Raw genomic sequence first — 14,409 nt, 5'->3', positions numbered from 1 at the left:
CCCACCCTTACCAACTACATTCAGACAGATAACGTCTGTCCACGCTGGTAGCCAGCTGGGTAATGTCTTCCTAATTTGAATAAATGTTTTTTACACTTTCCTGAAAAGAGAAAGCATCAACTTTTTTATAGTAAAATTAAAATACTCATTAATTTTAATATTCATTAATTTATATGAATAATAATCCAGTTATACTATTTAATAGATTTGTGTTGGATTTGTGTTCGTGTCTGAAGGGCGTAAAAGAGGTGAACTCCCCCTCCCACAACACGTGGTACTGCCACCCTAAACACACACACACACACACACACACACACTCAGCCAATAACGAGGTGGCACTCGGGACAAGCTCGTGCCGGACACCTTTAAAAGCGTGCAGCAGTGCTGCGCAGGCATTGGCTGGTGTCTTAAAGGAAGGCTGTTATCAGAGGCCCGGGGAGAGATCACTGGATCTGCGCGCGCTCATGTAACGCTCGCGCGCTGCTCTGCCGCACGCAGACCGAGTTCAACTTTCCTCGCTGCAGTTTCATGGCGCTTTTGCCTGAGGCTGTTCCGTCGTCGCTGCTCCGGTTCAGTGCCGCACCTGAACGCTGTCCGTGGTGCTGAACGTGGCCTGACGATGTGGAGGCTCTGGCTGCTGCTGCTGAGTTTGCAAACAAGAGGCACTTAAAGACCACCGAGCAGCCGGACCAGGACTGTCCAGGAGTCGCTGCTGGACCTTGTGTTGTTTTTGTTTTTGGAGCCTGCTTTTAAAAAAGTAACTTTTTCCCCCGCTTGCACTCGTTTAAAATACTCTTTGCCGTGGTTTAGGAGGTGTTGGTCGTTTCCTTGCTCTCGTTGTTTTTTAAACTCGTATAAAAGGGGAATGAACACAGTAGGATAAACCCAGTCGTCCTCCATCTATCCCGCACTACTTGGCTTTTCCTCCTCATGCACAAATGCTTGCTTGAGCGCGCGGCTCTATCCCGCCTTGCTGCGTTCACCATGGACGTGTCCACGAACGGCTCGAGCTTCGGGATCGAGTCCCTGCTGTCCCGCAGGCCCGCGAGCCCCTGCGTGCCGTCCAGGGGCGGCGCTCTGCTGATGGGCCCGTGCGGCTCACCGGCGCCCAGCGCGCGCTCTGACATTGACAGTGACTGCTCCTCGCCCCCGTCCCCGCGCAGGGACTGCGTGGTGGAGGAAGAGGAGGAGGTGCAGATGCAGAGACATGTGCGCGCGCTGGGGCTAGAGTCTCCGGGTCCTCAGGCGCGCACCGTCACCTCCTCCTTCCTAATACGAGACATCCTCGCGGACTGCAAACCTCTGGCGGCCTGTGCTCCGTACAGCAGCGCACAGACGGCGCGAGACGCCGAGGACTACACGGACAAAGTGCACAGCAACTCCTCCTCAGACAGCGAGTACAGGGGTAAGACATAATAATAATAATAATAATAATAATATATTTATAAAATATAGACCATATACTATATATATATACACTATTTGTTACTACTAATATCAATAATATCAATATAATTATCCCCTAAAATAGCTTGTATATATATTGTATATATATATATATATATATTGTATATTATACATTTCGTCGTATTATTAATGCTATGATGTCAAAATGTCAATTATATTTTGTTGCATTCATGTATAATTATAAACATACAAATATATATATAAATATACATATATAAAATTATTTATATAATTTTTATTAATATATATTACATCAGTTATACATTGAGAGAAAGTATTGACTTTACATTATTTACAACGCAATTGTTTTTGGATATTTTCAGATTGCATGTTCACGCGCCAAAAAAGCGAGCTTATTTATTTTGTTAAAATATGAATATTTATATAAAATAAAAGAATCCTTTAAAAATATCTAGCGCTGATATCTTAACTTTATTGGACTGGTTAACGGGAGTTTGGAGGGATGTTTGGAAGATACTTGGAGCTATTTGGAAAATAAAAGCTACATATGTGAACAACTTCATTAAAACACAGCGAGACACATCATACTGTTTAAAACACGCATGTGTTGTTGTGTTTTTTCTTTTGTGTATTTATGACTTATTAACAGACTAACAAATAAAGCAGCGGACAGAAAAACGAAAACCATCAAATAACTGCAATCAAAACTGATCACGAGCTACATTTAAATAGAGGCGCTTTACTTCACCATTTCTACACCAAACTTATTATTAACAAGGTTACAGTGCAGTGTGGAGACCACCGTGGTCCTGCTGCTGCTCGGTGTATTGGTCAGAACTGACCCTCAACTTTCCTTCCTGAAGAACTTCAAGACAGTCTTAGTTTTATACCATCAGAGAGAGAGAGAGAGAGAGAGAGAGAGAGAGAGAGAGAGAGAGAGAGAGAGAGAGAGTCCAGTGTGTTTAATTCCACTATTTCTGTTGTTGCAGTGAAGGACGAGGCTGAGAGGGAGATCTCCAGCAGTGGGGAAAGCCCCTCGTCCCGGCTAAAGAAGCCCCGCAAAGCGCGCACCGCCTTCACAGACCACCAGCTCGCCGAGCTCGAGCGTAGCTTCGCGCGCCAGAAGTACCTGAGCGTGCAGGACCGCATGGAGCTCGCGGCCTCGCTCAACCTGACCGACACACAGGTTAAGACCTGGTACCAGAACCGGAGGTGAGCACACACACACACACACACACACACACACAAACACACACACATTTATCCATGGGGCCTCTTCTGTATTACTCTGTATCACTCGAGCTTAATGTCTATATCTTTTATTGTCATATTCAAAATAAAACAGAGCTTCTGATTGGTCAAAACACCCAATATAATTATACACCTAACACTGTCCTTTAATTCAGCTATTCCTTCATTCATAACAATCACGTGACTATAAGAGTATAACTAATTGAACGGTTATTCAGTTAGTCAGTACAGTTTATAACCTCTGAAAAATGTGGGGTTAATAAAGGTTCTCTGGGCGACCCCTCTGAAGAACCACTATTGCTTCTATGAAGAACACTTTCTGTACGAGTTGAAGAGGAGTGAGCGCGGGGAACCTGTTAAAGACCTCAGTAACATTACGTTGATGTGAAGGTCCTTTACCAATCCACAGGTTCTTCCCTTTCACACGTCTCCACTACAAACATGGTTCTTTATGGAACCAAAAGTGGTCCCTCTATGGCCTCGTTCAATGAACCATTTGTAGCCCCTTAATTTCCAAACGTGTACCAATGTAGCCTCTCTAAAAAATAAAAGGTGCTACGAATGGTACCTTGAGCGATGCAATGAAGGAACCACTTTTAGTTCTATAAAGAACCATTTTTGGAATTGAGATCTTTGTGATGAAGAACCTTTACGTCAAGAGAACGTTTTTACGTATTTTTAAGGTTCTTCACACTTACACATTTCTATGACACACATGGTTCTTTATAGAACCCAAAGTGGTTCTTCTATGGCTTCACTTAAAGAACCATTTGTAGCACCATTAATATTAGAACCATTTGGAGCATCATTAATATTAGAACCATTTGTAGCATCATTCATATTAGAACCATTTGTAGCACCATTCATATTAGAACCATTTGGAGCACCATTAATATTAGAACCATTTGTAGCACCATTCATATTAGAACCATTTGTAGCATCATTAATATTAGAACCATTTGTAGCACCATTCATATTAGAACCATTTGTAGCACCATTCATATTAGAACCATTTGGAGCACCATTAATATTAGAACCATTTGTAGCATCATTAATATTAGAACCATTTGTAGCATCATTAATATTAGAACCATTTGGAGCATTATTAATATTAGAACCATTTGTAGCACCATTCATATTAGAACCCTTTGGAGCATTATTAATATTAGAACCCTTTGGAGCACCATTCATATTAGAACCATTTGTAGCACCATTCATATTAGAACCATTTGTAGCATCATTAATATTAGAACCATTTGTAGCACCATTCATATTAGAACCATTTGTAGCACCATTCATATTAGAACCATTTGGAGCACCATTAATATTAGAACCATTTGTAGCACCATTCATATTAGAACCCTTTGGAGCATCATTAATATTAGAACCATTTGTAGCATCATTAATATTAGAACCATTTGTAGCATCATTAATATTAGAACCATTTGTAGCACCATTAATATTAGAACCATTTGTAGCATCATTAATATTAGAACCATTATTAAGCTCTTCGTTGTTTTTATTTTTTAGTTCAGAGAAGCTTAAAGAACATGTGGACCGAGTCATACTCTTTTTAGATATGAACATTAATAGTTAACATTAAAGGACAAGTTCTAACTCTTTATTATTTTTAACTAATTAATGTTTATTTATTTATCTAAAAAGTTGCATTTCTACAAACACTCTTTTATAAGTAAATAAATAAATGGACGTGTGTAAATGTTCTTCTGGGCTGCAGTAGAAATGGGGGGGCGTCCTCTCTGGTTCCTGTAGCTTTATTATTAAGATCATCTCGTGGCAGACAGGGCGAGCGAGAGAGTGCTCGGTGCGAGGCTCGCTCTACCATTCAAAATCCTCCTCGTGCTCAGATGCTTTTAGGAAGCCCGGATCCGGTTCAGTCCAGTCTTTAGAGATGTGGGCTGATCTCGCTCTGAATGCTCGTGTGAAACTGGGCTGTGGTTGTTGTGCTTCTACCTGGTTCCTGGTCTTTAATAAACTCGGCCTTTTAGGTTGAATGAAGCCGCCGTTGTGTGTGTGTGTGTGTGTGTGTGTGTGTGTGTGTGTGTGTGCTCTGAGTGATGGGCTCATTTCAGGGGGTTAGTCGTGCAGGTTTTAGCCCGGTTGAACAGATCGTGATGAGTGTCTGCTCTTACTCGCTGGAAAGTTTGTAGAAACCCACAGGCGCGGAGTATAAACTCAGCACACACACTCGGGGACATGCATAATTAATCACTGCATGGTGTATTAATAATTAAGCCACCGAGCTGTAATTACACAATTGCTATGATGATGAATTATTTAGATGAAAGTGGCTCTCTGCTGAGTGACAATTTGACGGATGAGTGTACGGCGGCAGATTAACACGGGTTAACACACGAGCTACTCAAACACTATAAATACAGGTCTCAAAATATTGTATTTATTTATATATTTATTTAAATGTTATGATATACTAATAATCATTCTCCCCCCACCCCCCTCTAATGTTCAGGACAAAGTGGAAGAGGCAGACAGCGGTGGGTCTGGAGCTTCTTGCTGAAGCGGGTAACTACTCGGCCCTTCAGCGAATGTTCCCGTCGCCCTACTTTTACCCGCAGAGCCTCGTGTCCAGTCTGGACCCCGGAGCCGGACTCTATCTGTACCGGGGTCCCTCAGCGCCTCCGCCGCCTGTTCAGCGGCCGCTCGTACCGAGAATCCTCCTTCCCGGCCTCCAGGGAGGCGGCGGAGAGCCTCTACCCTCGCTCCCCGGGACATTAGCGCGACCCACCCCGCAGCGATAAGGCGCAACACGGGCTACGGAGACGCGGGGTGGAGTTTTTTTGCTTACCCACCCGTATTCACCACCCCAAACTTGACAGGCCCCGCCCCTCCTGTGCTGCTATTGGCTAGCGGTTCATATTCAGACATTCAGGCGCAGCCCGGCGTTCCAGAACGTGTGTGCTAACCAATGGCAGCGCTGGATGCGCGACACGACTAGCCAATCTTAGCGAACCCAAAGGCGAGGGGGCGGGGCTTGTCGGAGTATGGGTGGAAGCACGAGAAACGCGCACCTCCGCGCTAGCTGCTCGTACCTGCTCAGGAATGATAAAGGCGCGCGCTCGGGTAGGCGACGGGACACTGCAACGCCTTCCCACGTTACTTAGCAACGCAGACTTTCCACGAACACTTAGCAACGAAACAAGAATGTTAAGTATCTGTTATTTATTTTTATTTTTGTTTAGTTTTTTTATATATATATAAATGATCTAATAAGCTTGCAAAGTTTGTATAGAGTTCTGTCACGAAGCTCGTTCGTGTGAAGCCTTCTGATAAAAGTGATAAAAGGGAAATCTGCTGGTTCAAATACACCAAAATATTTGTTTCAGATTTCAACAGTGCGTTTACTGTCAACCAAATAATGTACACAATTAGTTAAGAGAAAATATAGGAGCTTTAGTACTAATAAAAATAAATAAATAAATAAATAAATAAATTAATTAATTAATAAATAATAATAATAATAATAACAATAATAATAATAATAATAATAATGGAGCGAAGTATTATTATAATGGACAACATTCCATTAACGAACAATTATTATTATTATTATTATTATTATTATTATTATTATTATAAATTATTTTGTCTGGGGACACTAAACGCAAACATTTGTACAGACTGCATTATAATTTGTAAAAGGCCACACGTGAAACCCTGTTTGTCACAGTTGTGTTGTGATTCTGTAGTTTATAAATGGTTTTGTTGATGACGCCAAAATACTTTTTTAAAATAAAGATTGTAAATAAAGTTCTATTGAAAACGCTTTGTGGGATTTCCCTGTTTTTCACTGTGAAGTGGGGACAACTGTCCTCTAAGCCTCCAGCTAAAACTAGACGTCTATTACTGCTGATCTGCTTCACGTGAGTTAAAACACGTAATAAAAATGACATACATTCATATTTACATTTAATGTTTATTATAAAAGAAGCCAGATTAAATAATTGAACCGATTCGTTGCTTCTTCAGTGACCCTTAATGGATGCTTCTTAAAAGCAGAGCGTGAAGAACTTTTTTGAGTATTAAGGATCTACATGTATTTAAAGGTTTTCCTCAGAACAGTGCGGTCAGTCCTACAGCCATGTCTCCTTTATCCTGAAGGGCTCAGTAACTACAAACACGAGCCCCCAGACTGAGCTACCCATCTCCAACACACACACTAGCGGTTACCAGCAGCCTGGCTTGTTTATGAAGCCTCATGTTTGGGTCTCATTTCTTTAAGTGCTCTCTCTCTCTCTCTCTCTCTCTCTCTCTCTCTCTCTCTCTCTGTGTGTTCGGCTCTGCAGATGGATGCTGAAGGCCAGCTGGTCAGTGCGCCCAGCCAGAGCCACACATAACCACACTGCAGCCAACAAAAGCCACAGAGAGAGAGAGAGAGAGAGAGAGAGAGAGAGAGAGAGAGGGGGGGGGGGGGGGGCGCTTAAGAAGGAGACAAAAAGAGTTAAATGGCCGTCCATAATGAAGGAAGTAAATAAATTAGTGAGATCATCTGGTCACCTGGTGCTGAGCTCGCTGTGCACATGGCCTGCTGGCCTTCCACTCTGCAGTCTGACTCGTTTACAGAAACGCCCTTTAACAGCCTGGACATTTCGTTGATATTTTTATTTTATTATACTAACAAATATTTTAATGTTTGATCATTGATTTTTTAATGCATTTTCATAGAAATTGTTTTTATTATCATTATTATTTAAAAACAATGAGAAGAGCAAGGCATCAGCACACTTACTTCTACAGCTCATGCTATATTTAAAATAATAGTAATAATAGTACGTAAAAAATGAACAGTTTAATGAACAGTTACTTGTTTTAATTTTTAATGGAGACGCGTGAATGTGTAGAACCTTTTATGTATAAAAACCCTCCATATAGTGTAAAAACAAAATTGTGCATATTTACACCTCCCCAAGAGCAAAGCCCAGAATCCTGTGGGGTCTTTTATTTTGAAGAGTTCATAGTTTAACTTTGAGTTTAATAACTTAGAGCACAACTTCCCAGCCTGAGCATAGCCTACTATCTGTGCCTCTAAATGCTAGATAATGCTGATGATTATTTCTATTTTCTATTTCTATTTTAAACCTCTACATATATTCAGTTAGTTCTTTTATTTTTGCTTTAGTAATAGTTAATAATACGCTGGAAGCTCCAGCGTGGGCAGGGGCACTGAGATAAACAGCTGTTTTCTGCATGTGAAATGTCTTAATAAATCTTCTAATGTACAATTTTCATTTTACTAATACATTTAGATAATTTAATCATTTGTTTTTTGTATATTTTCTAAGGTGGGCATTTCTAAGGCAATTTTAAAACCTAACGGACAAAACACAAATTAGGAAAGGAGAAAGGAGAAAGCTTTCCGTTATTTATTCATTTTTTTTTGCCATCTTCAGTTCTTCATCACATGCATTAACAATCCATACAAAACTGCAAATACACTGTGCCAGTCCAAATACATTCCAGACTTTCTTTCACGCAGTCCAGACACAGGTGAGGTGTTTTTGTTCATAGTTGAGGTGTATTCAGATCGCGCTATAAAAATGTGCACAGGTAAACAAAAACATCCCCCTTATAATCAAACACCTGTGACTCCGAAGGCAGAGTCTCCACCTGCTCTTTAGCTCAGCTCTTCTCTGCCGCCCGATGCTCTCCTTCACCCCTCTGTCCCTTCTGTGTCTTCAGTGTTTGCATTCTTCTTTTTCCTCTTCTTTTTGGACTTGGACTCTCCGTCTAAGCCACTGGTGTACTCTGAGCGAATCAGGCTAGCCACTCGCTGTCTGGGCGTCAGGGTCTTGGAGGGTCTGAGGCAGATTAGAGAGTGTGTAAATACGTGTTTAACCAGTATACGAGTTAGAAACACAGAAAAGGAAGAAATACAGAAGATAGAATATCAAAGAAATCTCATCTGCCATGCAAAAACATTTAAAATAATTGTACAGGAGTAAATTTCCAGGAAACGTCTTAACTTTTAATTAAAGTCAATGGGAAAAGATTTTATTCCAAGTCAATATGGAGAATTTCTACTGGTCCGTTCATGATGATATTTTAATAGAATGTAAACTGCCAGAACCACATTATGTTAAAATGTAAATAATACAGATACAATAACTTGCATATATACGTGTAAAGACTGTATAGTACCCTCTTATCTATAAACATTATTTATGTGGTATTTTGTTCAATTTAAAGATGGCATCACTGAACTTGATCAGCACTGAAAAACAGAAACATTGTTAGTGGAAGGGCAAAGCGCTCCTGTGTCGGGATAATCTACACAATAATTGCACCTGCTTAAGGAAAACTGGGTTGGTGCCATGGTACTACTAGTTGGTGCCAGTGGGATTACTCGTTTATAATGTTATACATTATCAGTTATTAATAAACTGTTCAATATAGAGTGCAAAAAACAGTATGCAGTCAGGAATAAAACACAGCATTTAATGTTAACGTAATCTGTTCAATCACACAAATAGTATGCATGCTTTAGAACGTGTAGAGGTGTCTATGTAGAGGCTGTGAACCTACTTATTTACATGGATAAAAGTATTGGGACACCGGCTCATTTATTGTTTCTTCTGAAATCAAGAGTACTTATACAAGAGTTTACCCTGCTTTTGTTGGAGTAACTGTCTCTACTGTCCAGGGTAAGCTTTCTACTACATTTTAAAGCATTTGATTGCACTCAGCAACAGAAAGGGTGTTAGTGAGCTCTTCATGTTGGAAATCACTACCCCAACTGATGGAGCACCATCATTCCAGAGAACACTGCTCCACAGCTCAATGCTTTATACCCCCTTAATGCCAATCAATTACAACCTAATTACAACAATGGATTGATTAAATTAAATGTCAATTTCTTTTATCATTTCATCATAGTGTCACACTAATTCACATTAGTGACACTGATAGTCCTCTACTGCAGTTCTGTTCCAGTAGGACATAATTGTCAAGGTTGTTGTGATGTTCAACTCTAAGGTCAGGGTTGAATTGAAATTTTGTATGTTAATCAATTTTAACAGAATGCTACACATACAACTTTTGCTGCCTGCTAAACTAAACTAACCCCATCATTCAAAATAAAAAGTTAAAGAAGAAAAAAAATATGTACAGATATATACATATATTTTTCAAAATGTGTGCCAAGAGTGTAATATATTCACGTTTGCAAAATGGGGACACTGCATACATTAAATCTTTATATGTGCAGATATTGGAATTGATTTTACAAATATACAGCACATATTCTTTAAAACATTATAATAAATAAATAAATAAATATTTTTAATATGAGCAAATATATGTACATATATTTTTCTACCATATGGCCATCTAGAATTTAGCTTACTAATTCATAAAAAAAGCTCAGGTGTGTGCATAGCCCCTTTGTGCTTAATAATGAGTAGAACATGTCAGCCATAACATTAGCACCACCTGCCAAATATTGAGTACCCCCACCCCTTGTGCCACCACAACAGATCTAAGCATTCTAGTCATAGATGGACTCCAAGAGTCCAAGACCTCTGAGGGTGTCCTGTTGTATTTGGCACCAAGACGTTAGCAGCAGATCCTTTAAGTACTGCAAATTGGGCCTTAGGTTCACCATTTCTCCTTTCTTGGACTACTTTTGGTAGGTACTGACCACAGAATACTGGGAACACCCCACAAGACCTGCCTGATGTTTCAGAGATGTTCTGACTCACTTGTTTGTCAGTGGTGCTAATGTTATGCTGATCGATGTATTACTAAATATCCTACTAAAACTGCATAATACTGCTCATTGATATTGCAGTATACTGGCACTAACATAAACACATAAGGATTAAAAATGTATTTAACAACTAAGAAAGTATAATAGATGGTATTAAGAGACAATCACTGGCTTTATTATCTTATTATAATTAATATAATAATTAAATTTGATTATATTAAAAAAATTACAAACAAAATAATTTATTTTCTGTTTATTCACTGTTTATTTATTGCCCTCTGACTCCCTGACACTAAGCACACAAGCTGAACTGAAGAGAAAGTTAAGAGTGGAGACACAAAGCACAGATGATCAGTGTCTGCTAGCATCCTGGAGCAGCAGAGGAGAACACACTCATGCATGCTGAGGGAAGTTCCCACTGTTGTCAATAAGAGGCGTGTGTGCAGCAGCAGGGGCTGATGTAAAACCAGCTTCTGTTTATCTAATCAATAACTCTGAAGCCTCGAGCTGTGCTCTGTCCCTCTGGGGCAGCTTGGGGACGGAACACACAGACACCTCTCACACACATACACACGCACTACCCTGAGGGCTCGGAGGAGGTATGACATTGCAGGTATTGATCTTTTGGAGGTCCCTGAGCACTCTACAGGGACCCCTGCATGAAAAGCTGTAGATGTACCGGCAAATGTAACCGGCATACTGTACACATCATAAGATCACACACACACACACACACGTCTCAATCAGTGGAGGACATGATACATGTACATTCTTAATGTACTTTAACTGCCGTTTTCCACTTTCCACTTCTCAAACTAGTAATCATCACATAATTAAATACTTACATACCTAAATACATACCCTATAAGGACAAAACTATTTGGACACCTGCCCATTCACTATTTCATCCAAATTTAAGGTTATTAAGAAAAGGGTTTATCTTTTTGTTGGAGTGACTGTCTCTAATGTCCAGGGAGGACTTTCGACTACATTTTGGAGCAAGAACATTAGTGATGTCAGGATGTTGGATGATCACCACCCGCCTCATCCCAAAAGTATTGGATGGAGCATCTACATCATTCCAGAGAACACAGCTCCACTGCTCCACAGCTCAATCTTGGGGAAATTTATACCCCTCAAGCCCACACCGGGTGTAAGGCATAGTGCCAATAGGTTCAAGTTTATCTGCTCCAAAAAGTCCTATTCTACTGGCAATACCTCTCTACAGGGACTAGACAAGCTGTGTGTGCATTTGCACTTATGTGGCAGCGATAGGTGCAACCTGAGGCAGCTGAATGCATTCATTTGATGGGGTGTTCTCTCTTACAAACATTTGGACATTTAGTGCATATCTGGTGGTTGCTAGAGTGATTGCTAAAGCATTTTGGGTGGTTGCTATGGTATACCAAGTGATTACTAAAGTGATCCAGGTGGGTGCTCTGGTGGTTGCCAGGGTTTCTCAGGTGGTTGCTATCAAATTACACCATGCATACAGTTGTAACTACCTGTGTGGGTTAACTTACATTATTCCTTTGGTGACTTTGAGCTAAATTTCTAAATATCTCAATATTACATGAATGCAAGACATTCAGTGCACCTACACAACACAACCCAATAATTCTGATATCAATACATTTCACTGTAACTAGGGGTGTAACCATTCTAACGTCATTAAATCTATTAATTAGACCAGAGCTGGGTGGAGGGGAGGTGTGAGGTGCATTGAATGGGTTGTTGAATGGTGCTGGTTGTTTGCAAACTTTGTTTGAACAGTGCTGCTGCATCAGATATCCTAACCCACATCTCCATAAAAAAAAAAAATCAATATCACAACTTCATCACAAAAAATAGAATATTTCATCACATAACACAGAATAATATAGCTCACCTCAGCTTAGTTTGTAATACTTTCTTATACACTAATCTATCCTAAGCCCCTTTCAGATTGGATAAGCTTGTCAGGGGGGTCGTTGTAATAGAAGAAGAATTGAAAACTGAAGCTCGACCCTTCAGTGTATAAAGCTCTAGCATCCAAATGCAGGATAAGGAAGTGTCTAACTTCAACTGCCATCATAAACCAGCCTGCGGGTTCTCACTTTCTTGACTTTTGATTTTCGATTTTCATTTTCCTTCTGCTGATGATCTCCTATCTTAGAAAGGATGGGGACCAGGTTCCACCACTGACATCAAGTAAATGATTGAGATGTTGTTTCAAAGCATCCATTGTTTCACAAATCATAAAATCTTTAATATCTACCAGCGCAGCAGGATGCTAAACGTGTCGAGCAGCAGCATTTAAAAACTTTCACCCCTCAAAACAAGGTGAGATCTGCCTGGAAAACGAGAAGACTAAAATGTTCAGAGCATTGATGAGTTTGGTGAAAAACAGTACACTCTTAAAACTAAAGGTGCCACAAAGGTTTCTATGAGTGAGGTCATAAAATTTTTTTTTTTGACTCATAAAGAACAATTTTTGTAAAAGAGACACGTGTGGGTAAACCTTTAGTTTTCTTAAACTCTCAGCTTTTTTTTTACAAAAAAGATTCTTTATGGAACCAAAAATTATTTATTTATGGAATCGCTCAAAGAACCCAACTTTATTTTAAAAAAGTGTATTTAATTAAGGTTGGGCAATATATCGTACATATTGGTATATTAGAAACTATTTTCTACAAGATACAAACAATGTCAATAACCTGCTATCAGGTTACCATCTGTGCAATCTGACTGTTTAGATTTGTGCAAATTATGTCGTAAAACAGCACAATTATAGGAGTAGCATGAATTTATTTCACAACACTAACAAACAACATAATTCAGTGCAGTCCAGTGCAGAGTCAGTGAAATGCCACAGTAAGAATGCGTACACACGCACATGTACACACACATATATATATATATATATATATATATATATATATATATATATATATATATATACACACACACACACATATATATACATATATACCTGAATTTGACCTACTGAAGTAATGTAATATTACGTTTTGCAATACTGATTCTCACATCCTCAGCATTTATTGATAACTTAATTGATATTTTATCGTAGCCTCTGTATCATGATACATATGGTCTCGCCAGTTTCTTGCCAATACACAGCCGGAAATTACTACAAGAACCATCATCATTCTAGCTATGTAGAAAAAAAACCTTTAAAAGTTACGCTCCAAATATGAAGTTAGTGACTCAGACATCACAGAAGACATGAAGACACCTGGGCCACAGTAAAAGTTGCACAAACAATATCTGCACAAACAGAGCCGGCTAATTACAGCAATGGCCAACAGTCTGCTTAAAATAAATGACCTCAAACAGGTGTGCACACTCCTTACTTACGAGTATCTGCCAGTACATAGAAAACAACAGTGGCGTGTATTTTTGGTGTGTTCTCTGTGATGGGGCCGATAATGGTCACACTCCTTTGCTCCAGAGGTCTTTGTTGTTACAGAATGTGTGTGTGTGTGTGTGCGCGTGTTTGCCTGTGTATGTTTGTAGTGGTGTGATAAAGCTCATTAGACAAGTCTTGTCTGGACATGGGCAGTGTAGGCCACAGACTGCTGTAATGAAGTCTCCACTGACAGGGTGGCCAGCCCCTATCAGACAACACAACTTTATATACATACACACTTGCATACACACATACACAAACCAACAAACACACAGAAAAGATTTAGGGTCCCTTTTAACAGGGCCAAAGGTCTGATCAGTCCTGAGTCTGGTTATTCAGACGCTGCCATACACAAGACAACTGTGGTGGAGGTGTTGCTTAAATTAAGATGTACTGAGATATATTCATCAGCTGTCATAACAGACAGCTGATGAATATATTACGAGGATCATCTGTTGTCTGGACATCAGGGCGTTTTAATGTGTGTGTGTGTGTGTGTGTGTGTGTGTGTGTGTGTGTGTGTGTGTGTGTGTAAAAAATGGGTGCTTGGAGGTCTGACCCTTAGGGACAGATCCAT

General features: G+C 39.9%; 2 protein-coding genes across 4 annotated transcripts in view; one reads left to right on the top strand and one right to left on the bottom strand.

Annotated features, from left to right (window-relative positions):
- The first annotated feature begins 930 nt into the window (after positions 1 to 930).
- On the top strand, positions 931 to 6,103 carry barhl1a (BarH-like homeobox 1a). The gene is made up of 3 exons (XM_072664846.1): positions 931 to 1,405; positions 2,418 to 2,640; positions 5,171 to 6,103. The coding sequence occupies exons 1-3, from the start codon at positions 931 to 933 to the stop codon at positions 5,457 to 5,459; spliced, it is 987 nt and encodes a 328-aa protein (XP_072520947.1). The 3' UTR covers positions 5,460 to 6,103.
- A 1,957-nt stretch (positions 6,104 to 8,060) lies between these two features.
- The window catches only part of ddx31 (DEAD (Asp-Glu-Ala-Asp) box polypeptide 31), a 28,870-nt gene continuing 22,521 nt past the window's right edge, over positions 8,061 to 14,409 (bottom strand). For 2 of the 3 annotated variants that reach the window (XM_072664691.1, XM_072664692.1), the window contains exon 21: positions 8,061 to 8,516. In XM_072664691.1, coding sequence (XP_072520792.1) covers positions 8,369 to 8,516 — 148 coding nt within the window. In that variant the 3' untranslated portion in view covers positions 8,061 to 8,368. The remainder of the gene's footprint in view (positions 8,517 to 14,409) is intronic. The other variant, XM_072664693.1, reaches the window with a different exon arrangement.

The sequence above is a fragment of the Salminus brasiliensis genome, chromosome 20 (genome assembly GCF_030463535.1).
Source record: "Salminus brasiliensis chromosome 20, fSalBra1.hap2, whole genome shotgun sequence".
Lineage (NCBI taxonomy): Eukaryota > Metazoa > Chordata > Actinopteri > Characiformes > Bryconidae > Salminus > Salminus brasiliensis.
Note: the sequence above shows the minus strand (reverse complement) of the source record. Positions and strands in the feature narration are given on the sequence as shown.